The sequence below is a fragment of the Engystomops pustulosus genome, chromosome 4 (assembly GCF_040894005.1).
Source record: "Engystomops pustulosus chromosome 4, aEngPut4.maternal, whole genome shotgun sequence".
Classification (NCBI taxonomy): domain Eukaryota; kingdom Metazoa; phylum Chordata; class Amphibia; order Anura; family Leptodactylidae; genus Engystomops; species Engystomops pustulosus.
In genome coordinates this window covers 76011851-76035851 of record NC_092414.1, presented here as the reverse complement: position 1 = coordinate 76035851, position 24001 = coordinate 76011851, and the positions used below count along the sequence as shown (strand labels likewise).

The 24001-nt window shown below is 42.2% G+C and overlaps 1 protein-coding gene across 2 annotated transcripts in view; it reads left to right on the top strand.

The window, feature by feature from the left end:
• Window positions 1-24001, top strand: part of LOC140126660 (sodium-coupled monocarboxylate transporter 1) — a 71442-nt gene that overhangs the window by 7938 nt on the left and 39503 nt on the right. For both annotated transcript variants that reach the window (XM_072146366.1, XM_072146365.1), the window contains exon 2: window positions 8945-9085. In XM_072146366.1, the coding sequence (XP_072002467.1) occupies window positions 9076-9085 (10 nt within the window). In that variant the 5' untranslated portion in view covers window positions 8945-9075. The remainder of the gene's footprint in view (window positions 1-8944; window positions 9086-24001) is intronic.

The window sequence follows — 24001 nt, the reverse complement described above, 5'->3', positions numbered from 1 at the left end:
GGGGAGAGTGCAGGCTGTGACAGGAGGGGGGCATGGGGGAGAGTGCAGGCTGTGACAGGAGGGGAACATGGGGGAGAGTGCAGTCTGTGAGGAGGAGGGGGACATGGGGGAGAGTGCAGGCTGTGACAGGAGGGGAACATGGGGGAGAGTGCAGGCTGTGACAAGAGGGGGACATGGGGGAGAGTGCAGTCTGTGAGGAGGAGGGGGACGGGGTGCAGTCTGTGAGGAGGAGGGAGACCGGGGGTGCAGGCTTTCTGGAGGAGGGAGACAGGGTGCAGGCAATGAGGAGTAGGGAGACGGGGTGGGGGGTGCAGGCTGTGAGGAGGAGGGAGACGGGGGGGGGGGGTTGCAGGCGGTGAGGAGGAGGGAGACGGGGGTGCAGGCGGTGAGGAGGAGGGAGACAGGGGGGTGCAGGTTATGTGGAGGGGGAAGAGGGAGACATGATTTATTCCCCCTTAGTTCATCTGTCTGTGCTCTCCGGTGTTGGTCATGCTCACTAGGTGGCATACTTCATACTGCATACTACAGAGCTACTGTGGAAGAATACACCTGTAATACAGCTTTGTATGGTGACACAATATGGGCGTCTCCATCTATGGAGTTCTGAAGAAGAATTTCACCTACAAACTAAAGTTATGCATACATTTTCTTTCCTGTATGGATACAATAAATCACCACCTGTCATTTCCCTATGACACTTGCTTTTGTCTTTTGCCAGTTACAATAGAAACCTTCCCTGCATTTTATAAGAGGTGGATTTAACATTTATGTGCAAAGTAGGAAATTGGAGAAATGCACTGATGTAGTTTGGGCCAATAAGGACATCTTCGTCATGTCTGTCCCCAGGGCAATGACAAGTTTATTTGTTTGTTGGATTCACACCTCGGTGAAATGTACTGCAAGATTGCACATGACTGTAATGGTGGGTGTTATCTGGCTGTACCATTTGTGGCCAGATCATAGAGGCCTGTGGCACCTGGTCACAATGCAATGAGGCTATTGTGTCTCGCCCTGCTTTGACCGAGCTGGGGAGTCCCCGTGCAAAATATGGGACATGTTCTATATTTATTTCTGTATTTCAGCAGTGGTCATTTGGCTTTCTATTACTAGGGTTGGGGTAAGAAGTGCTCATCCCACCCAGTCGTTTGCCTACCTAGGTTACGGTACGGGCGAGCACACAGCCATGTGAATGAGGTAGTTGTAGTTTGTTGGTGCGAGAATGAAATTTCAATGGTGGATTTTTTTTACTGGTGGAGTTGTGATAACAATGTATTACTAAGTTTTATTTTATGTTCCCAAGGACAAGAGTGAACAATATGTGCAGCCTGTTATATTCAAGGTCCTAGTTGTTCAAGAAAACCGCAGTTATTTCACTCTACAATTACAGGGTGATTTTTCCTGTGGAGGAGCTTATTCTTGAGAGCTACAAATGAAGGGGTTAAAGGGGTTGTCCGAGTTTTACAAATAATGTGTACCAGGTTCAGGGGGCGGGCTATAAAACCAATAAAAATCTTAACCATGCCCTTCTTGGAACTCCTGTAGTCCCACGGTGGTGGCCGTCACTGCCTTGACATGTTTGTGTACAGAGGCACCCCCATCCAACTAATTCTGCATGCCTTATACAACGAATGTGATGCTGTATCAGGCCTGACACTGGCATCATGGAACCGACGGACAGTGCCCCAGGACAACAAGAGCGCTGGAGGAGGTAAAGATAATGTCTCAAGCATTATACTCTCCTGACAGCATGTTTAATAGGTGCACTGGGATTTACAAAATACCTTTATCTGTGATTATGCACTTTCATATAAATTCTTTTTTTCATCAGTATGCTAAGCAGTTGGTGCACCCAGGGCATATCTTTATCCAAAACGGAAGGAAGCGCAAGTCTCTTAACATGGTTGAGATAAGAAATGTTTCATAGAGATATACCAATTCAGGATCTATTGTTACTTAAATTGCTGGTATCCTCCAAAAAAAAACATAATTGGCACAGAGGTCCACTGTGAAGAGCCTCCTGCTCCTCACAGTATTGTCAGGAAGTACTTGGCATAAAAGAGAGACATATAAGATAGACTGACAGCCACTCCAGGGTAATGGCGAGCATCCAAGCACCGGTGGAAATTATTGGCTTGCAGTTCCTTTGAGACAAAGTTATCCTTGTCACACCAAGATAAACATATTTGCACATTTCCCAGAATCTATTTAAAGGGAACCTGTCAGTAAATGTAATCCAACATTTAAAAAAAAAAAAAAAACTGCTATAAGAATGAATTGCAGCCATCCCTAAATTCCTCCTCGTTTACATTCTGTTATCTCACCATGAATGTAAATCACGCTATGTGAGTTCAATTTTCTTCGTCCTCCGTGCTAAATCCGGCATTTTCATAAGTTTCCTCTACAACGTGCCTACAGAATGAGGGCTCATTCACATGGCCGTCTGCGGGGACGTACATGCGGCCGCAAATTCGCGGCCCCATGTACGTTACCATAGACGGCAATAGCGGCACGGGGCAGATCCGGGCATGCTCTATCTTTCGGCGTGTGTGCGGCCGTGCACCACTATTCTCTATGGAGGGAGGAGGGGTCACCTCCTCCTCCTCTCCAGCACACAGCGGTATGCCCACATGGCGGGCATACCGCGTGTGAATGTACCCTCAGGGTGAGGGGAATGAGGGAGCTGATTTATCTTCAGCAAGTCGCACACAGCCAATGTCTCACTCATTCCTGAGGAAGGGGTGAATAGGGAGCTTAGCCGAATGAAGAGTTAACACACCCCTTTTTTATACAAAAAAAAGCATGGGGCACAGTATGAAAACCTGTGTGGGAATATGTCTTTAGGTTTATTGGTGAAAAAAAAAAGGTCAAACTCCTGCTGCAGAAAACATTTCCCAAACCATAACACCTTTCACTGACTTTTTTAATACACTTTACCAAATAAAATAAACTTGCTTTCATCACTTAAATGAACTGTGGACCACCCCTCTGTCCACACAACATGCTCCGTGAGCAAAGGTCTGAGTCTAGCCTTTGATTCTTTCTGCTAATGTGAGGTTTAGTCACTGGAAAGTGGGCTTTCCATCCAAATGCTCTTAAACATTGAGAAACTGTATGAAACAATTACTCATGGAGATTCTCAGCATTATCCTGTCCTCTCTTGCATCTGTCTATTGAGGGGGGCTTTTTTGGGGGACTTGAATGAGTTTGTGATGTTGTAAACATGCAATATTTTAGAAATTACAGAGTTTGCAAAACCAGCTTCTTTTGCTATGGCTGATTAGGTCACCCCTTTGGCCTTCATCTGAAAAACCTGCTACTGGAGGGTCTGTCTCTTTTGAATAGGACACCATTTTTGCAAAGTCACAGCAAACTGGAAAGTTAGGGTGATGGCAGACGTGCCGTCTTGGCTGCGTTTGTAAACACAGACCAAGCCGCAGCCCTATCGCATTGGCGTTTCTATAGAAACGCCTGCGATCGGGAACGAGCCGCCGGTGTTTTGCGTTCATTTTAAAAAGAGGACATTAAAAAAAATGGGCACCAGGGCAATTCTGAGTCTCCTATAATTTTTAACAGATCCTCAATCAGATCAGTCACCACTGATCAGATCCTTCCCGACATTGGACATAGTAGTATGTAAGGGGCTTCTGGGTGGGTCCGATTTTCCTCTGGCAGTCCAAGGGTCCCTAGAATGTTTCCTAGAACCAGCCCTGCCTCCTTGCAGGACTCCGCTTTAAGGCCTCTTCCACACTAGCGTTGCGTTTCACGTCAGGGTGCAATGCGTGAAAAACTGACATTTTTGGTTGCGTTTTTGTTCCATTTTTCCTTGGAGTAATTAGCGTTTTTGCGTTTTTCACGCGCGTGTTAGCGTTTTTTTCGCGTTTTCGGCGCATTTTTCACGCGCGAGTCAATGGGAGAATCGAGCATTTTTCAAAGGGACCATGGTTTGGGATTAAAATGTGTTATTTAATTGAAAAATAATGTCTTCTGATAATTTGCAAACATCTGCGATCTATTCTTCACTGTTCCCCGTGTATATTATCTCCCGACAAGTTAGCAGATGTGAAGAACAGTGAAGAATAGAATAAAAACAGTGAACACAGTGAACACAGGATCATTTAAGAGAAAAACACAGTGCAGAACACAGTGCAGAATAGATTACAGATGTTCGGCACATCTGTGCGAACAAAATAGCATGTGAAGAACAATATATATGTGTGTGAAGAACAAATTGCAGATGTTTAAATACATCTGCAATGTGTTCTTCACACATATATATTGTTCTTCACATGCTATTTTGTTCGCACAGTTCCGCGCGTATCTCCCAACAAGTAAGCAGATGTGCCGAACATCTGTAATCTATTCTGCACTGTGTTCTGCACTGTGTTTTTCTCTTAAATGATCCTGTGTTCACTGTGTTCACTGTTTTTATTCTATTCTTCACTGTTCTTCATTGTGTTTTTTTAATTAAATGATCGTTCGCAAGCAGGGGAAATACTGTTATTCTGGTCACCTAGCAACCCTTACATTTAAAACGCATTGCACTTGCAATGTTCGCGAGTACAATGCGTTTTTGATACGTCCCCATAGACTTGAATGGGGCGTGAAACGCAAAAATAGAGCATGCTGCGATTTTGACGCGCGTGCAAACGAACGCAAGCACGCGCGTGAAAAACAACGCTAATGAAGAAAGAGCCATTGAATACAATGGGACAGAGTGCAATGCAAGTTCTGCGCGTCAAATGCACGCGCAGAACTCGCGCATGAAAAACGCCAGTGTAGAAGGGGCTTAACAAGCGCAGCACTGTGTTAGGTGAAGAATAGCTTAAACAAGCAAACAGAGCAAGCCAACCTCTAAAAAAAAAATGTTTAATACACTTAATAAAGTATATTTAATAAAAATAATAAAGTGAAAGTCCCCTACATACCAACATTCCCTATACAAATTTATTAAATTACAAAAAACACAATCACAATAAAACCCCACATATTTGGTAACGCCATGTCTATAACAATCTGTACAATAAATCAGTAACATTATTGGACCCACTCACATTCATTCAGCCAAAAAACATTTCAATATTCCACAGAATTTTGTTTTAATCCTTGTAAAACAATAAAAGTGTTAACAAACTCCATAAAAGTTGTGGTTTTGCTATTATTTAGGCCTCTCAAAGTGACTTGAAATCTGAGCTGGTGACTCAAAAGCATGATTTAGCATTTTTTATGAAAATGTGAAAGATGTAAAGTTTAAAGCCCCATAACATCCTACAAAAATGAGAGGAAGCATAAAAAACCATGTCAGCATAAAGCAGACAATTGGCAAGTTTGTTGTTATGATTCTGTGTTGAAAAAGTTGAACATTTTGAATTTCAAAAATCTAGAATTTTTAAAAATTTTCAAAAATTTCCTTTTTTTTAACCTATACTGTGGATAGGTGAAAACTATGATAAGCATTTATGCTATTTGACTTGCGTAGAAAAAGAAAGGAGACATGCTTTACATAAGATTGCTAAATAGGAATTAAATAGGTTTACCCATCTACATAATAAATGATCAATGTGGGACTTGCATCATCTCGAAATGGTGCTTCACTGACCCCATTACTACAGAAATTGTAATTTAGATACCCGCCTAATAAGTGATCCTTGTATAAGTTTAAATCTTATATAGTAGATATAATTGTGGTGATTTTCTTTAAACCAAGCCTGATATTACTAATGATTGAAACTGTTAAGAACGAGGGCTGCTAGTGAATGTGATTTCATAATTGATTAAATTTGCCTTCGTTATGTAATTTGGGCTGAAATTATAATCACATTGCTCCATTATTATATCCAGATTTTATTTTATTTTATTTTTTTTACTGCAGCTGTACTTGACATCACATTGTTGAAGTAAAAGAGAGTATAAATAAGATTGCAAAACAACCCAATCCAACTGAATTCATTGGACTCAATAACATACATAATTTCACAATCCTTCAGGACAGAAAGTAGCATTGTTAACAGCCCTAAAGGGTTTTTACCACAAAGAGCACTCACCTATTACTTCTCTGGCCCTCAAGCACTTAAAGAAAATCATTCTAAACCAGGGTCCCTTACTCATATATGTAGACACTGAGACTGTGATAATCTTTCAATATTTGTTAACCATGGCTTTCTCATTCTAAAATCAATTTTTAAAATTATTCTTATGCACCATACAAGCTCCAGAGCGCCTTCGTGCTGTATCTTCACAGGTTGCTACACTGTGCAGGAGCCCTCCCACTGTGAGATAAGAGCAGGCAGAGAGAGGCGGAAGCAGTATAGCAGCCTGTCGAGGAGTTCTAGTAACTCCCCATTGAGAGCTTATTTTAGAAGGAAGGAGGCCATGCAAAAAAAAAAATATAAGATTACCACAGTCAGTGCCTGGATCTATGAGTTACTGTCCCTGGTTTTCATGGTATATTTTGGTGGTAGATTTCGTATGTATGTTGAGCTGCCCGACATACACAAACAATTTTCATGATAAACGTGAAGCCACTGCACCTTTCAATTGATACAAAACCAGATAAGTGAAATGTATGTAAACCAATGTGGATTTTTTTCTGGTGAAAAGTTTTAGCTGTGCTATTTTTGTATGGGGATCTCAATATATATGAGTCACAGCTAATGGATACATATACCAATACCGGATTTCCATTATGGTCAGTTATGTCTATGTGTATATATCTCTTTGCTAAAGTTTTTTTTTTTTTCAAATATTTATAGTCCCAGCCCTGTTCTTTGTAATAATAACTACAGGATAGTGTTGGTTCGAGTGCATAACTGAGGTGGCTGAATAGTCTATTGTTCCATCTGTTTTATAAATATATCACATTCTGAGGCCTGTTTAGCCTCAGAAATTGGATGAAGATACATAATGCTTATATTTTCTTTTTATAGGTACAGAAGTAAAATAAAAACAAGGAGAACGGATCCCAGTGTCTCTCTTTTCACATCTAGGATAACCCTTTATTAATATTCCACAGTTATCAATTACAGGCAGTACCTGGGTTACGTACAGGAAAAGTTCTGTTCTTAAGCTGTAATAGGATTTTGTTATAGGCTTTCCAATAGGATTTTTATATATTTGGGCTGTCAAGGGAAAAAGGATTAACTCTTTTTAACTCTTATGTTAACCATTGCAGCCTGGGGCTAAAGTTCAGTAAATTACCAACATCCAGAGAGCTTCATCAGAGGTCCTTTTCTAACTAAGGGTTGTCTGTGAATTGGGTGTTCTTAAGTCAGAAACCACCTGTAGTGGAACGTTGCTCCCTGTTTTAAAAATATACAGGCAGGTTTGTACTTATGTTGAATTTGTATGTAAGTCGTAACAGGTATATTTTATAATTCTAACACCAGACAAAAGTTTTTGTTTTGGCCTTGTTACAATTGGATTTTTAAAAATGTATGCTGTCTTGGGAACAAGGATTATCAATAAAGCTTTATTACAGACACCCTACAGCCGATTATTGCAGCCTGGGGCTAAAGTAAAGCATCCAGAGAGCTTCACCAGAGGTCAAAGTGGGCAGAGTGCTCTGTCTGTAACTAGGAGTTGTCTGTAAGTATGGTGTCCTTAAACGGGTTGTCCCAAGAACCAAGTTAGGCCCAACCCACAGGATAGGATAACTTGCTGATCGGTGGGGGTCACTGAACAAGGGCAAGGCTTTTTCATCATAGTTTTTAATTACGGTAAGTATTTATTTTGAGTGGGTTAATTCACACTGTTCTCTTTAAGTAGCTAAGACATTGAATCAGTGATTTCATTTTTTTAAGCAGCCAACATATATAACAATTCAGTCAGCATAATCTAAATATTGTAGTAGATTGTAAAGTCACTTTTACAATCTCTCTATTTGTGACATAGTTTTGGCGCAGTTGCAGCTTTGCCACAAATGAACATAGACCCTGCTTGCAACAAAAAAGCAAGACTACAACAAACCAAAAAATTACTTTAATCCACCAACATCATGAATTATAAACAAACAAAAATGGCACAAGACATAGTCAATCATCAAAGTTGATACATTCACCCCACATAACATTATAATTTATTGTGAAATGTAGAATGTCAGGGTTGGGGCTCATTCAGACGGCCGTCTGTGGGGATGTATATGCAGCCGCAAATTTGCATCCACATATATGTTCCCATAGATGGCAATGGCGGCCCGGTGGCGGGACAGTGCCACACATGCTCTATCTTTTCTCGAGTGTGCGGCAGCGCACCGCTGTTTCCTATAGAGGGATAAGGGGCCACCTCCTCCTCCTCTCCAGCCACAGTGGTATGCCCTGTGAATGTGCCCTTAAAGGGGTATTCTCGTCTGGGAACTCGCATTCAGTTTCATTAATCTGCCATGTATAAACATTTCTTCAATAAGATGTTATTAAAAAAAATGTTCCTGTGTGAAGATAATTTCTCATAAATGTAGTCATTTTGTCCCTTAGAAATGAGATGGCTTCCTTGGATATTGCCACCTCTGCCCAAGAGAGTGCATAAATAAACAAAAAGGTTTTGTATATGAAATGTCTGGGAGTTACTGCATGTCCCACAGCCGTCCTGTGGTAATGATTGCTGAACCCTGGTGGTCCGACAGGACAATATAGCCCAAGTCTGGGCACCACTGCTAGAGTGTGACGTGGTCGTATCCGAGGAAGCTATCTGGTTTCTAAGGGACAACGTGACTTTATGTGAAATTATCTTCACACAGGAACATTTTTTTTTAATAACATCTAATTGAAGAAATGTTTATATATGGAAGATTAGTGAAACTGAATGTGAGTGCCCAGACGAGAATACCCCTTTAATCTTTAGAATATAGCAATTTCTTGAGGCTGATTTAATTGATCCATTATTGTTTGATTTTTTTTTATTTGGAAGTTGATCTGAACATATTTTGCTATGTAATAACATATGTTTCCAATAGATACACTGAAAAATTAAAATGACAAATCTGGAACATCTCTTCTTGAACATTGACCCTCTGTGGTGATACTTCTTTGATGAGTCAAAGGGTTATTTCAGTTAACATGGAAATGAATAGTGTCATTTAAAGTGATGGCTAAAGGTATGTACGTTGTTTCTCTTTCTGACAATCATTTCTCTGATCTGACTTACCTATTAACTGTTAGTTAACAGTTGTCTCTAGCTACCTTTACAGAAAACTAAATATTTAACGAGAAAATATCCAAGCATTTCTTATTGAGTAATAAGAATGCTTTGTATAAATAATTAGAAAAAGTCAGTTATGTATTGGGTTTGATTAAATACTTTTGTGTATTTTTAGTAGCAGCAGCACTGTGAACCATGGATTCATATTAAAGTTTTGGGGAGTGATCTCTCTACACTATATCCAAGATGCAAGAATCAGCTTATACTGAGAGCAAAGGGGAGCTGTGGAGCATTTGAATGCAGGGAGAAGAGAAGTGCTAGGACACATTCCCCTTGTGTTTAGACAAGCTACAATCCGGGAATATAAATCCCTTTTCATATTCCTGTTTTTATCAACATGCACAAGTGAATGGTTAAACATTTTCCTGTTAAACTCTCTCAAAGTATGCTTAGTCCTTTAACTCCTTCCCCTGACAGGGCTCCATACTTTCTGTTAAATGGGTTATGTTTAAAAATAAAAAACAGTCTAAGGCTACATGCACACTACGTCAACCAAGAAGGAGAGGAGGAGGGGTGACCCCTTGCACACAGCCCGTAACACCGGAAAAGATAGGACATGTCCTATCTTTTCCCCGTGTACGGAGTGGTATGGTGCCGCATGTCATTGCTGCTGGCATCACAGCACAGAGGAAGATGAGTAGAGGAGAGCTGCCAGGGAATGAGGACAGGTAAGTATGTGGTATTTATAATTTTGTTAAATTAATTTAAAACAAGGAAAGCATAAGAAGTGGGGGCACAAAATGAGGCAAGACGAGGGGCCCCAATATGAGGGGGAGATGACAGGTCTAATATAAGGGGGTACAAGGTGCCACAAGATGAGGGGGCCACACAATGAGGGGAGATGAGAAAGGCCACAATATGAGGGAGAGATGACAGGACACAATTTGATGGGGAAATAAGAGGGTCTGCGATATGAGGGGCCACAATATGAGGAACGGACAGGGCAATCTGGCACAAAGACCATGCATACTGTGTGTTGTCTGCCAGGTGCTCGGGTTCGGGGGGGGGGGGGGTCTGGTGAACCTGCAGGTCCTTCAAAGGTAGCAGGTTTTTGTCAACAACAAAAGACAATTACCTATCGCAACTAGTCCTGACGCCAACAAGAGGGGGGGGGGGGCACTGTTATCAAGGTATCAAAATTACATATTGGGTGGAACCTTGGTAATAGTGACCACATCTTAATTGATTTTGTATTACACTTTACTAAGAGGGTTAGTAGAGAGGCAGGGAACACTCTAAATTTCAGGAGGGCAAATTTTCAGCAACTGAAGACCTTATAGGCATAAACTAGGACAATATTCTCAAAGACAAAAGCAACCAAAAAAATGGGACTTTTTCACAAATATTCTAAAAAAGTCCTGTGAGAAACACATACCATATTGGAAAAAGCATAAGACTAACAAGAAAAAGCCTATGTGGTTAACTAGTATTGTAAGGAGAGCAATAAGCAAGAAAGGCGTTTAAGGTGCTAAAAGGCGTATGTAGCGATGAGGTGTTACAGGATTATAGAGAAAAATGAATTCTGTAAAAAGCAGATAAAGGCTGCAAAAAAAGACTGAGAAATATTGTCAAGGAGAGTAAAAATGATCCAAAATTATTTTTCAAGTACATAAAATAAGAAATAATCTGCGGGTCATGGTGGTCATGAGGAAAGGGCAAATCTACTGAATGTTGCTTTCTCGACTGTCTTTACCTAAGAAAAATCCCCTGGTGGAAGACATAATGAGGAATCATGTAAATTTTCTTTGAAATGTGAAAAGTTTAACCCACAACCAATAAGATATACAAAACACTGGGGCCAGATGGCATACACCCCTGGGTTCTACATGAACTATGTACCGTGATTGGTCCTGTCAGTTTAATCTGATTGGCTTCTTTGAGGAGGTAAATTCCAGACTAGACCTGGGGGAGGCTGTGAATATTGTATATCTGGACTTTTCCAAGGCATTTGACACAATGCCGCATAAAAGGTTGGTACATAAAATGAGACTGCTTGGACTAGGGGAAAATCTGTGTATTTTGGTAAGCAATTGGCTTAGTGATAGAAAACAGAGGGTCATCATTAATGGCACATTCTCACATTCGGTTGATGTTACCAGTGGAGGAGTGCCACAGGGATCACTATTGGGGCCACTTCTTTTTAATATTTTTATTAATGACCTTGTAGTGGGTTTACACAGTCAAGTTTCAATATTTGCAGATAATACTAAGCTCTGTAAAGTAATTAATACCGGGGCTGATAGTATAGCATTACAAAGGGATATGGGTGGAGAAATCATTGATGAGATTTAATGTAGATAAATGTAAAGTTATGCACTTGGGCCATGGAAACAAAAAGTACAGTTATGTTCTAAACAGTCAATTACTTGGTAAAACTGGAGCTGAAAAAGACTGGGGGGGGGGGGTATTGGTGGATGATAAACTTAATTTAAGTGACCAGAGCCGTCGGGAAGAGGTTAAAACTGATTAGATTTGTGATGCAATAAAAATGCATTGTGTAAAAACAGCCTAATAATGTATGGGTAATATTTCCATGTAGCAGAAAGTGGGCCCCCAGTCCAACCCAGTCCCTTATGTTTAAACACTGTAGTAGGGATTGATTCATAATTTGTAATGCTGCTATCTATGGCAAATACCCGCTGAAGCGAATAATGTATCTGACATCATATATGAATTGTGTCAATGGATATAATGGGGCAGATTTACTTACCCGGTTCTGTCGCGATCCAGTGGCGCGTTCTCTGTGGAGGATTCGGGTCTTGCAGCGATTCACTAAGGTAGTGCGCCCGATGTCCACCAGGTGTCGCTGCTGCGCAGAAGTCCGTTGGAGTTCACGATCTGTTGCTGGGTGCAGGTAAGCGCGTGTTTAGCGACACTTTTTTTTTTTTTTTAAATACGGCGGTTTTTCCGAATCCACCGGGTTTTCTGATGGCCACGCCGCCGATTTCCGTTGCATGCATGCCGTCGCCAATGCGCCACAATTCGACAAAAACCCGGGGCAATTCAGGGAAAATCGGCACAAAACGTTAATATTCGGGTAACCCGACAGAAAAACGTGATTCGGCCCCTTACTAAATGTGTTTAATGAGTTTAAAATGTGTGTGTGTTTATATAATGTGTTTAAAATTTCAGACAACTCATTTAACCTACTGGAGACTATAATTACTAAACCACACATTACTGTACATATTTACCACTATGTGCTGCATAATCTATGTGGTAAATTTCCCAATATTGAGACACTCCTATTTCTTCATTAAAATCACAAAGGTTTCAATGTAAACACGAGACTTAGAGAAAATATTTTAACTAGTGTGTTACAGAGGTAAACCCCCTAGGCATCTTTGTGTCCTGCTAGCAAAGTTTTCCCTATCTGATTGTTTTCCTACTAAGATACAAAGGCACCAGAAACCATCCAAAACAGCATAGATGTGCACAGCTAAATGAGCTGGGTGCTTAGAAAACGGATTGTATTTATTAGCCATGGATATTTCAGCCAATATTGATAGGTAGCATTGCCAACGAGAGACTTTACAAACTACCTTATGAACAAAATTTTATCAGGATGTTATTTTGTACACATTAATTATTCAGATGCAACAAGACCACTAACTTGTAAATATGTACAACACAAACAACAACACTTATAGTAACTGTAGGCCAGCATTGCCTCACATTTTGAAAATGGTTATCACAGGGGCTAAGTGTATGCAGACAGTGATCTAGCAGGTCCATAGGTGCTTAAAGGGAACCTGTCAGCAGAAATTGACCTGATAAACCACTACCAGTATGTTTTCAAGCAGCTGATCACCTTCCAGATCAAGTTTCTTTTATGACCCGGTGTAATGGCAGTATACAGATGCAGAGATGTTTACATTGAAGTCAAGCTCTCTCTTCCTCAGAAAGCCCCTTCATTGTAATTGATGGTCCTACACCCTGCCAATTACAGAAGTGGAGGCGTTCAGAGCTCCCCACCTTGACTTCACTGTTAAACTCTCCGCCTCCTTGCCTTTATACATCCAATTTACCGCTCACTTCCATGAAAGAAACAAAATCTAGAAGGTGTTACACTGCTTGACAATATTCTGGTAGTGACCTAGGGACGCACAGGAGCCTACAGGTACTACATTAAAGGAATATTCCAATTAATACCATATTATAGCTTACCAATTGATTGGGTAAAAGGTGATACTTTTCCTTTCTCCTGCAGTCCTAGGGCAAATCTCTTGGAAAACCAATACAGAAGCTTAGCTGAAACCTTATCATCTACCATCAGTTTGCACAAAGTTGCATACACAATGGTGTTCCTTATGTTATGCTTATGGTATTCATAGCAGCACAAATTATGCAGTTGGCTTTTTCCACCATATTTTTAAATTGTATCCAAAATAAGGTGGTTAGGCTGGGGCCAGGGGGTACAGACACTCTGCTAACATTTCCCTGAAAGCCATGTGTGTGTTTTGCTGCATCTCGCATGTCGGAATCACTGCAGAACTCCCATGAATTTCAACGTTTGCAACCACACAGCAATAAATTAGGGATTTGCAATGTAAGGAACTTTATAAAAATCATATCCACTATGCTGCAAAGTACATAAAAATATTAGCTACTGAGAAGGTTAGCTACTGGTAAGTATGCAGCAGCAAGCCTAATGTAAGTTTTACCACAGCCCAAGTGTGGTTTCTTTTTTGCATTTTATCTATTTTGGATCCGTTTAGGGTTTTCAAAATTAAAAATAAAATTGACGTCACAAAAATTTGGTAAAGTTCTTTTTTTGATCATTAATGTACACTCTGCAACCCATCTTCGCAGAAAAAAACGATATATTTGCTAATTTATTAAACAAGAAAAACTAATAATATTACATAGTCATAAGTATCCAGGCCCTTTGCTGTTACACTTCTATGTAACATGGTGGTGGCAGCATCATGCTATGGGGATGTTTTCAGCTGCAGGGACAGGACAACTGGTTGCAAATGAAGGAAAGATGAATGTGGCCAAGTGCAGAAATATCCTGGATGAAAATCTCTTCCAGAGTGCTCTGGACCTCAGACTGAGCCGAAGGTTCATCTTCCAACAAGACAATGGGGGTCATTTACTAAGGGCCCAATTCGCGGTTTCCCGACGTGTTACCCGAATATTTCCGATTTGCGCCGATTTCCCCTGAATTGCCCCCGGATTTTGGGGCACGCAATTGGATTGTGGCTCATCGGCGCTGGCATGTACGCGACGGAAATCGGGGGGCGTGGCCAAACGAAAACCCGACGGATTCAGAAAAAAACACCGCTTAAAAAAAAAAAAAAAAACGTGTTGCGGAGCTTGCACTTACCTTCACTTGGAATTGGCCGGTGAACTTAAGTGCGTTCCGATGCTCTGCAGCGCAGCAGCGCCACCTGGTGGACGTCGGAGGAACTGCCTTAATGAATCCCAGCCGGACCCGAATCCACCGCAGAGAACGCGCCGCTGGATCGCGAATGGACTGGGTAAGTAAATCTGCCCCAATGACCCCAAGCCACCGCATCATTCCCAAGAAGACTCATGGCCACACAATACTGAGCAAAGGGGCTGAATATTTGTGACTATGTGATATTTCAGTTTTTCTTGTTTAATAAATTTAAATCTACATTTATTTATTTTTCTGTCAAGTTGGGGTACAGAGTATACATTAATGATAAAAAAAGATCTTTTTTGATCTTTCCAATTGTCTGCAATGAAACAAAGGGTAAAAAATTTAAAGGGGTCTGAATACTTTACAACACCTGTTGAATATGCTACGTATTGCTTGCCTTTACTTCAGTACAAGCCATGGTTCCTTTCAATAGAAAATCTTACCTGGTAGGTGACAAATCATTACTTTTATTAATGTTTATTAAACTGATTGATGAGCAAATGCACTAACACCTGTTAATCCATTCCATTATATCTTAATTAGTGAGGATGCCTAAATGTGTTATCAGATCAAGACATTACACAAACCAGGTTTCTGTTCTGATAGTAGAAAGAATGATGTGGGGATGATGAGACTCTGTTTACCTACAGCTAAATAGTCCTTATCCCATTTTCATTGATTAAATCTTGCATTGGAGACATGTCATCAATTTAGTCTCTGTCTTCTTTGAATTGATCTGTTTAGGTGCACTCCATCTATGTACACATGATTATCTCCAGAGAGACTTCTAAACTTTAGCTTAGGGTCACACCGTTCAGTCTTGGTACAGCAATGTAACAACACCTGAGCTAGAACAGCTATAGGTCAACCAACATGAAACCTGTGTAGCAGCATTAAAGTGTCTTCAGGTCTATACTACCCCGTATGTGAAATTTTTGGCCCTTATGTTGTAATGTAGTGGTACCAAACCCGTTTAGTACCTTGTAGCACTGGAAATTTGAGTGTCCTTGAAGATGAGGTCCCAGGCATCAACATCAGAGACGGTGTTCTCACAGATGTCAGGATTAGGGGTAGTGAACCTACTGTACATAAGCTGACTCCTGGGAGTGAAGTCTATGTGGCACCGGGTTTTCACCAGAGCCCACCGCAGAGCAGGTTGTACTTGCTGCAGCGGGATACCACTGGGTTGCACCACTGGGTACCACTAGGTTGATACCACTAGGTTGCGTTGGAGAGCAAGACCATAGTTGGGGACAGGCAGGAGGTCAGGACAGGCAGCACAGGATCGAAGTCAGGTACAAGGCAGAAGGCCAGGGCTGGCAGCAGAGGAGCAAAGTCAGGAACGGAATCTGGGTCACAACAGGAAATCGCTATAAATGCACAGGACATAGGGAGCAAGCTTTCTCTAGGGTACTAGGAGCAAAGATCTGTTAGGGGACACAGGAAGGGGCTAGTAATTTATCACTGCAGGCGGCCATCCAGCGCCAATTATCTTGGAGACCTCTGCTGCAGCCAGGGAAAGTATCTGAGGCTGCAGACATGATCCAGGGGCACAGGGGGGCACACAGGTGCGCCTGCGACCCCAGATATAGGTCGTAGGAGCACCTGTTACAATAGGGTTATTATGTACTGTATTAGTGCTATCAGAATTAGTGAATACTCCCATTATGAGTATATTGAGCAATTTTAAATGTTCCACAACAATTGTACTGCCAGTAAAACTTAAATTGAGAAGTTCTTTGAAGAGAAAAAATGAGTAGACATTGACTTAATAAAGTACTACCAGTACCATATCAAGAACATTTACACCTTCCAAATCCTGTTACTTTTAAGTAATGGGCAAAATACATAAAGTCACAGAAGCAGAAAGCTCAGTGACAAAATAAAGCTTTCTCTACTCTGAACACCCCTTCTACAAGGGCAGTTGTCCCCGGATGTAGGGACTGGGCTAATCTACTCTTGTGAAGGATGCAAAAACATCAATCACAGCTGAAGGGCGTTCTGAGAAGAGCTTGACTTCAGCACTCTGTATTTAATTGGAAAACATTATCACTTACTTCCAGTCAATAGAAATCTGTCCATGTTTGTGTAATATCCCTAATGCACGGCTCGTTATATCACAGAGTGTGACCTCACATGACCATCAACTGGTTTATATCCACAGGAAGTAAACAATGAAGCTTCCTATACAATGGCAGTGTCACGGATGCTCCCACGATCCATCTCCCGGGTTGCAAGCGCACCCGCGCCCCTCTCCGCTGCTCCGGGCCCCCGTCGATCCACTCACCTTGCCACGATCCAGCGATGACTCCGGCAGCACGGTGCGCACGTTCCCTCCTCCTAGGATGCGTGTGCAGCAGCTTCAAGAAATTTAAAGGGTAAGTGCGCTGATAATTTAAAAGACAGCTGCGCGTGGGCACAACCATCTTTGCTCCGATCGTCACATACCTGGACGTCATTGGGGAGCGGCGATCAGTTGCTATGACAGCCTCGGGTCCTCGTCAGACCTAAGGCTGCATGGTATCTGCGGTTTCGTGACAATGAGTTGGTGGTGCATTGTAATGAATACTCTGTAAAAATGCCATATGCTGCAATACAGTAGTATTGCAGTATATTTTAGGAACAATCAGACCATCTAGGGTTAAAGTACCATAGGGTCTAAAAAAATAAAGTAGAGCGGACAGTAAAAACTGAGCCCAAAGCAATGGGAGGAAACCCGCGGGACGTGATCTGTTGTGTGCATGACTTTGAATTAAAGGAGCGCCTCATGTTGGCGGCGAGGAAGAAAAAGGATTTTGTCTTCAACGGGGACACCATACAGCTCTATCAGGATCTCTCTGGGATCACCCTTCAGAAGAGACGGATTTTGCGACCGCTGCTGGACATTTTACGTGAAAATGACATTTCCTATCGCTGGAATTTTCCTTTTGCCCTGTCGGCCACCAAAGATGGAGTAAGACGCTCTCTGTGATGGAGGAGCTGCAGGAATTCTGCGACATTTGAAACATCCCGACTCCATGACTGGACGACTGGGGGGATCTCCCCCCTCAGTTGCACCAAATGCAGAATAAGACCCAACTGCAACAGAAGAGGCGAAGGCCGCAAACCAGAGCTCCATCCCAGGACTCTTACGATTAGAGGAGAACACCTGCTGCTCATATATCCTTTATAGTTCTTGTATTTGACTGAAGGGGGTCTTATGTTTGTTCATGTTTGCTTAGATTCGGGGTACCTTTCCCCTCCTTAGTAATTTTGGAAGTAATGTGCATAAGGGCACCGGGGTTAGTGTCTGGATAGTTAGTGATATATCTCAGTTTCTACTCTTGTGTAGTACTACACTTGACGTTTTTCTTTTCCTTTATAAGGTTCTGTTGCCACGTTTTCCCCCATTAGGTGGGTCTCTTCCGGACCCCGCCCTCTGGCCCTGACCTAGGTCTAACACAGGAGGTGGTGAATCCGGATCAGCTGACTATACTCCCCTATTTTAGGGGCAGACCGGCTGAGTAGACCTGCACTAGGGTCAGGAGGTTTCTCCTCTCCCTGGTTATAGTATTAGGAATTTACCCTTGTTTTCTTATTACTTTTTTTTTACGTGTTACGTGCCTCTCAATCTTACCCAACCGCTGATATTACACTTTATCCGGGCGAAAAAGAGACACAGAATCTCCAGGTCTGTTCTACTCTCTCACAAATCTAGGGGCGGCCTATCGGTGCCAGATATAACCAGATACTACTGGGCAACACATTTGAGGCGTATTCCAGCATGGTCCACCTTACTGGCATTCTCTAAGTGGATGGAGATAGAGAAACTGTGGTTGGCCCCTTTCCATCCTAACTCTTACCTTTGGCCTAAAGAGGCGCCTGCGCTGCCTGATCCCCAACTAGGCCCTATTTCATTCACGATTAAGTTATGGAGGGCCTGTCTGACCAGGTTCCCACTGGTGTCTCAGTGCTCTCCTATGCAATCTTTCTTACACACTCCCCTCATGCAACAAGCCGGGGCTGGGCAGGAAATTAAACCCTGGCATGAGAAGGGTTTGTTTAGATTTGCAGACATTGTGGATTACCGAGATAGGAAGATTTTGCCCTTTGCTGCCCTACAGGATAAATTCCATCTCCCGCATGCGGCCAATTTTCACTACATCCGAATTAGGCACTTTTTACAATCCATGGACAGTGCTGAGACAGTTTCGGCACCCACTACGTTTGAGCACATTTGCAAAACTGCTACCCAGACTTCTGGCCTTATATCAGATATCTACATGATACTACTCCATCCCAGCCCAGACGAGCCCATCGCACACCCGTACATGGCCAAGTGGGAGAGCATAGTAGGGGGACCAATATCTCAAGACACATGGCGGCTGATTTGGCTTAGGGCGGCTAAGACCTCCTTGTGTGCCACACATAAGGAGAACCAGTACAAACTGATGATGCAGTGGTATCATACCCCATCCTTGTTACACAGGTTATTTCCAGATACGCCGGATACTTGCTGGCGATGTGGCTCAGTTGGAGGTACTCCTCAACATATCTTCTGGACGTGCCCATTAGTGCAGCCTTTTTGGCAGGAGGTAAAGACTCTCCTTCGGGAGCTCGTAGCGGTGGATATCCCACTCTTCCCATTATTTCACTTGCTGAATGTTTCTCCGCACCCCATGGCCAAGGCGACCACAAAACTGAGCTTGCACATACTCACAACTGCGAGGTGCCTGTTCAATTCTGGAAGAGGCAAGCTCCCCCCTCCCGAATGGACCTACTCTCTAGGGTAAGGGAAACTCGCAGTATGGAATATCTGACTGCCTCCCTGAATAATCGTATCCCACTGTTTGACAAAACCTGGGAACGTTGGGACCGCTACTGGATAGAAGAACGAGCAGGAGGAGGAGAGTGACATGGCCATCCCTTTAGTTTCTACCCAAGTGTTAATTGTTGTCATAGTGAGTATGTATGACTATCTTTTGTTTGTACCCTTTTCCCCAACCCCTCTAGACCGGTTAGGCATAGTGTTGATGCCGTCTTTGGTATTTGTTTTACTATTGTAAACATATTATACTGTTAGATTTCACATTTTGATACGCAAATGGAAGATTTAAACTGTTGATATCCTTTGGGGAAAAAGATTTCTTTCTTGTCTTTCAGTTGTTTTACTATTGAAAAACTTCAAAATTTATGGATTTGTGAAGGTGGAGAGCGAAAAATGAATGTAAAAAAAGGTGCTTAAATACCAGAGAATTGTGCAACATACAGGGAAGCTTGGCCAAAAACTGGAAACCTCAGAAAATGATGGAAACACCACGGAAATGGACAGGAAACAGCAGGGGCAGCATGCATGGATGCCTCTGAGGCTTCCTAATCGCACCATTATGCCAAAATTATGGGCAACCGCATGGCCATGACAGAGTGACCGAATGAGGTGAGATAGCATCTAAAACATCCAATAATTGACCCTGACACTATAGGGGACGGCATGCAGAGGCAATGGCAGCAGCGGCAGGCTAGAGAGTGGCATGGCGACATACCCTAAATGGACTCAGGCTTCAAACCAATTTAAAGGAGGCAGAGAGGAACCAAAGGAGGTAAGAAGCGCTGAAATTATTTCCTATGTGAACAAAAGGTTGACGGTATATTTAGTCGATAACACAGCATGGCGGCGACAGAGTGACCAAGTTCCATAACGTATCTGGTGAAACACACGAAAAATTAGCCTGACACAGCTCGTAGACGACTTTTGGAGGCAGCTATGGAGACGACATGTGGAGGCTGCTATGGAGACAACGTGTGGTGGCAGCTATGGAGACGACATATCTTAAAAAAAAATTAAAAGAGAAAATTTTTTTTGTTTGTTTTTTTCGTTTTTAGAACGAAACACGCAGGAGAAATCAGAAAGCAAACTGAAATGCGGATTGCTGAATGTCCCGGTACTAATGTGAACAAAAAACCATATTAGATTATGCCACACGTGACATACAGTACGCTTCACCGGCAGAGAGAATGTGGATTGGGATCTCTGGAGACTAGCTTGCTAAACAGTAGCAGGCACAACCGTTCAACTACAGTAGACAAAATTTGCTATAACGGAGATTTCCCACCCCCAAAAAAAATTACAAGAGAAAATGTATTATTATTTTTTTTTGTTTTTATAACTTTTTTTTGTTTTTTAAATGTCTTTATGATCGAAACACACAGAAGAAATCATAAATCAAACTGAAATGACGTATTAGATTACGCCACACGTGACGTACAGTACGCTTCACCGGCAGAGAGAATGTGGATTGGGATTTCTGGAGACTAGCTTGCTAAACAGTAGCAGGTAGACTAAGCAAGATGGAATTGCATTTGCACCACTGACAGCACACAAAAGGATTTTGTGCTGTGACTTGCACTTTTACTTTTGAAAAAAAAAAAAATCGGCAGACTGTGCCTAATTCAATCAAACCCCCAATAAATTGTCCCACTAAGCTGTTTGAAATGGATATGTGTGTCCCTAAGAGACAAAAATAATGTTTGCAAGTCTCCCTGCAAATTCATCACAATATGGTTAGTAGCTGCACTACTAGTGCCAGCAAGCCCAGCCACAAGCAAATTAAAAAATAAAAAAAATAAGGCTATTGTAGCCCTACCTAACACAATTCTAATAGAACACCCTAACGCTTTCCCTGACCAGCAGCAGCTCTCTCCCTAGCGGCATCCAGACACAGAATGATCCGAGCAGCGCGGGCAGCGGCTAGTCTATTCCAGGGTCACCTGATCAGGCCAGCCAACCACTGCTATCGACGTGTAAGGGTACCACGTCATGCTGGGTGGAGTGCAGAGTCTCCTGGCTTGTGATTGGCTCTGTATCTGGCCGCCAAAAATCACAACGGCGGGAGATGCCATTTTCTCGAGCTGGCGAAATACTCGTCTGAGCAACGAGCAGTTTCGAGTACGCTAATGCTCGAATGAGCATCAAGCTCAGACGAGTATGTTCGCTCATCTCTATTTATAGCATACAGTTATAACAAACACTATGTTAATTCATAGTTTTGATGCCTTCAGTGTGAATCTATAATTCTTATTGTCATGAAAATACAGAAAGCTCTTTGAATGGGAAGGTGTTTCCAAACGTTTGGTATGTACTGTATGTGAATGCCAGTACTTTTTTTATATACATAAAAGTAAATTGGTATTTTAGATTGAGGAGCCATTCTTCTATTTATTCTACCCATCTGGATTGGGTTCAGGTCTGGTGAATGTGGAGGCCAGGTCATCTGGAGCAGCACCTCATCACTCTCCTTCTTGGTCAAATAGCCCTTACACAGCCAGGAGGTGTGTTTGGGGTCATTGTCCTGTTGAAAAATAAATGATTGTCCAACTTAATGCCAGATGGAACAGCAGCCGCTGCAAGATGCTGTGGTAACCATGCTTGTTCAGTATACCTTAATTTTGAATAATTTCGCTACAGTGTCACCAGCAAAGCACCCCCACACCATCACACCTCCTCCTCCATGCTTCATGGTGGGAACCAGGCATGTAGAGTCATTTGTTCACCTTTTCTGCGCTGCACAAAGACACGGTGGTTAAAACCAAAGATCTCAAATCTGGACTCGTCAGACCAAAGCACAGATTTCCACTGGTCTAATGTCCATTCCTTGTGTTCTTTAGCCCAAACATGTCTCTTCTGCTTGTTACCTGTCTTTAGCAGTGGTTTCCTAGCAGCTATTTTACAATGAAGGCTGCTGCACACAGTCTCCACTTGATAGTCATTGTAGAGATGTGTCTGCTACTAGAACTTTGTGTGGCAGTGACCTGGTCTCTAATCTGAGCTGCTGTTAACCTGCATTTTTTTTAAACCTGTGATTTCTCCACAACAGAGGTGACTCTTGGTCTTCCTTTCCTGGGTGGTCCTCATGTTAGCCAGCTTCTTTATAGAACTTGATGGTTTTTGCAACTGCACTTGGGAACACTTTCGAAGTTCTCCCTATTTTTTGCACTGACTGACTAATTTTTCTGACTAATTTTTCAAAGTAATGATGCTCACTTGTTTTTCTTTACTTAGCTGCTTTTTCTAGCCATAATGCAAATTCTAACAGTCTATTCAGTAGGACTATCAGCTGTGTATCACCTGACTTCTGCACAACACAACCAATGGTCCCAACCCCATTTATAAGGCAATAAATCCCACTTATTAAACCTAACAGGACACACCTGTGATATGAAAACCTTTTCTGGTGACTACCTCTTGAAGCTCATCAAGAGAATGGCAAGAGTGTGCAAAGCAGTAATCAAAGCAAATGCTACATTGAAGAACCTAGAATGTAAAACATATTTTCAGTTGTTTTTACATTTTTTAATATATAATTCCACATGCGTTAATTCATAGTTTTGATGCCCTCAGTGTGAATCTACAATTTTTATAGTCATGAAAATACAGAAAACTCTTTGAATGAGAAGGTGTGTCCAAACTTTTGGTCTGTACTGTATATATATCAGTGAAAGTTGGTCCTTTTTTTGTATAAATGGAAATTGGTATTTTAGGTTGAGGAGCCATCATTCTCTCTATGTTCTCATGCCATAATATATGTACTTTATGCACAGTTCATTTAAATGCACCACAAGTTATTAAGTAATCAGGCTCATAATTACTACTGTTTCACATTCACGAGTCATGATTTACATTGTGAAATATATACTATTCACTGGAGACAATGGATGTTCCCGATATTTTATCTGCTAATGATGAGATTGTGTAACAACTACAAGCCAAGTCTTTGCCCTAAGCTTAGTGCTATTGAAGTAAAAGTCAGAGCCAGCAAGGTGCCCGGAAAAGGGTGAAAAAAAATAACAATAAAGATGCAAAATGACAGTTTGGATATGCTCCAAACTATCTGCCAAGTAGATTACTGTTTCCCAATACACAGCTTTCAACATCAGAGCACAACTTAACCTTGGGGAGTTTTAATCACTGAAAATAGAGTATGAAGGTATGCTTCATGTATGCCTCATCCTTATAGTCACTTTTCATTTTTCTACATAGCCATGCTGTCCCCTCTCACTAGGGTGCGCGTGCGCCGGCTCTCTTAGCCTTAAAGGGCCAGCGTCCTCCTGATCGGCCCTGGCTAATCCAGCTCGCCCTTATAATCCGGCACCTCCCTTCCTGCCTCCTGCTTCCAACCCGGGGCTCGGACTGTGGCCTGCATCTCCTCCTGCTCCCTGTTACCTTGGCTGCCACCACGGGCCTAGTCACACCTGTGGGAAGACCTGGTGGCACCCCGCTGCAGCAAGACCATCCCGCTTTGCGGCGGGCTCTGGTGAGGACTAGGTGCCACTTAGACTCCAGTCTTGGGCATGCGGCTAGTACCATCATCATCTCCCGTGGTGGTCCAGCGGGTCCACTAACTCTTCCCAAAAAGACTCTCCTCCCGATACTCCCTAGTACCCTCC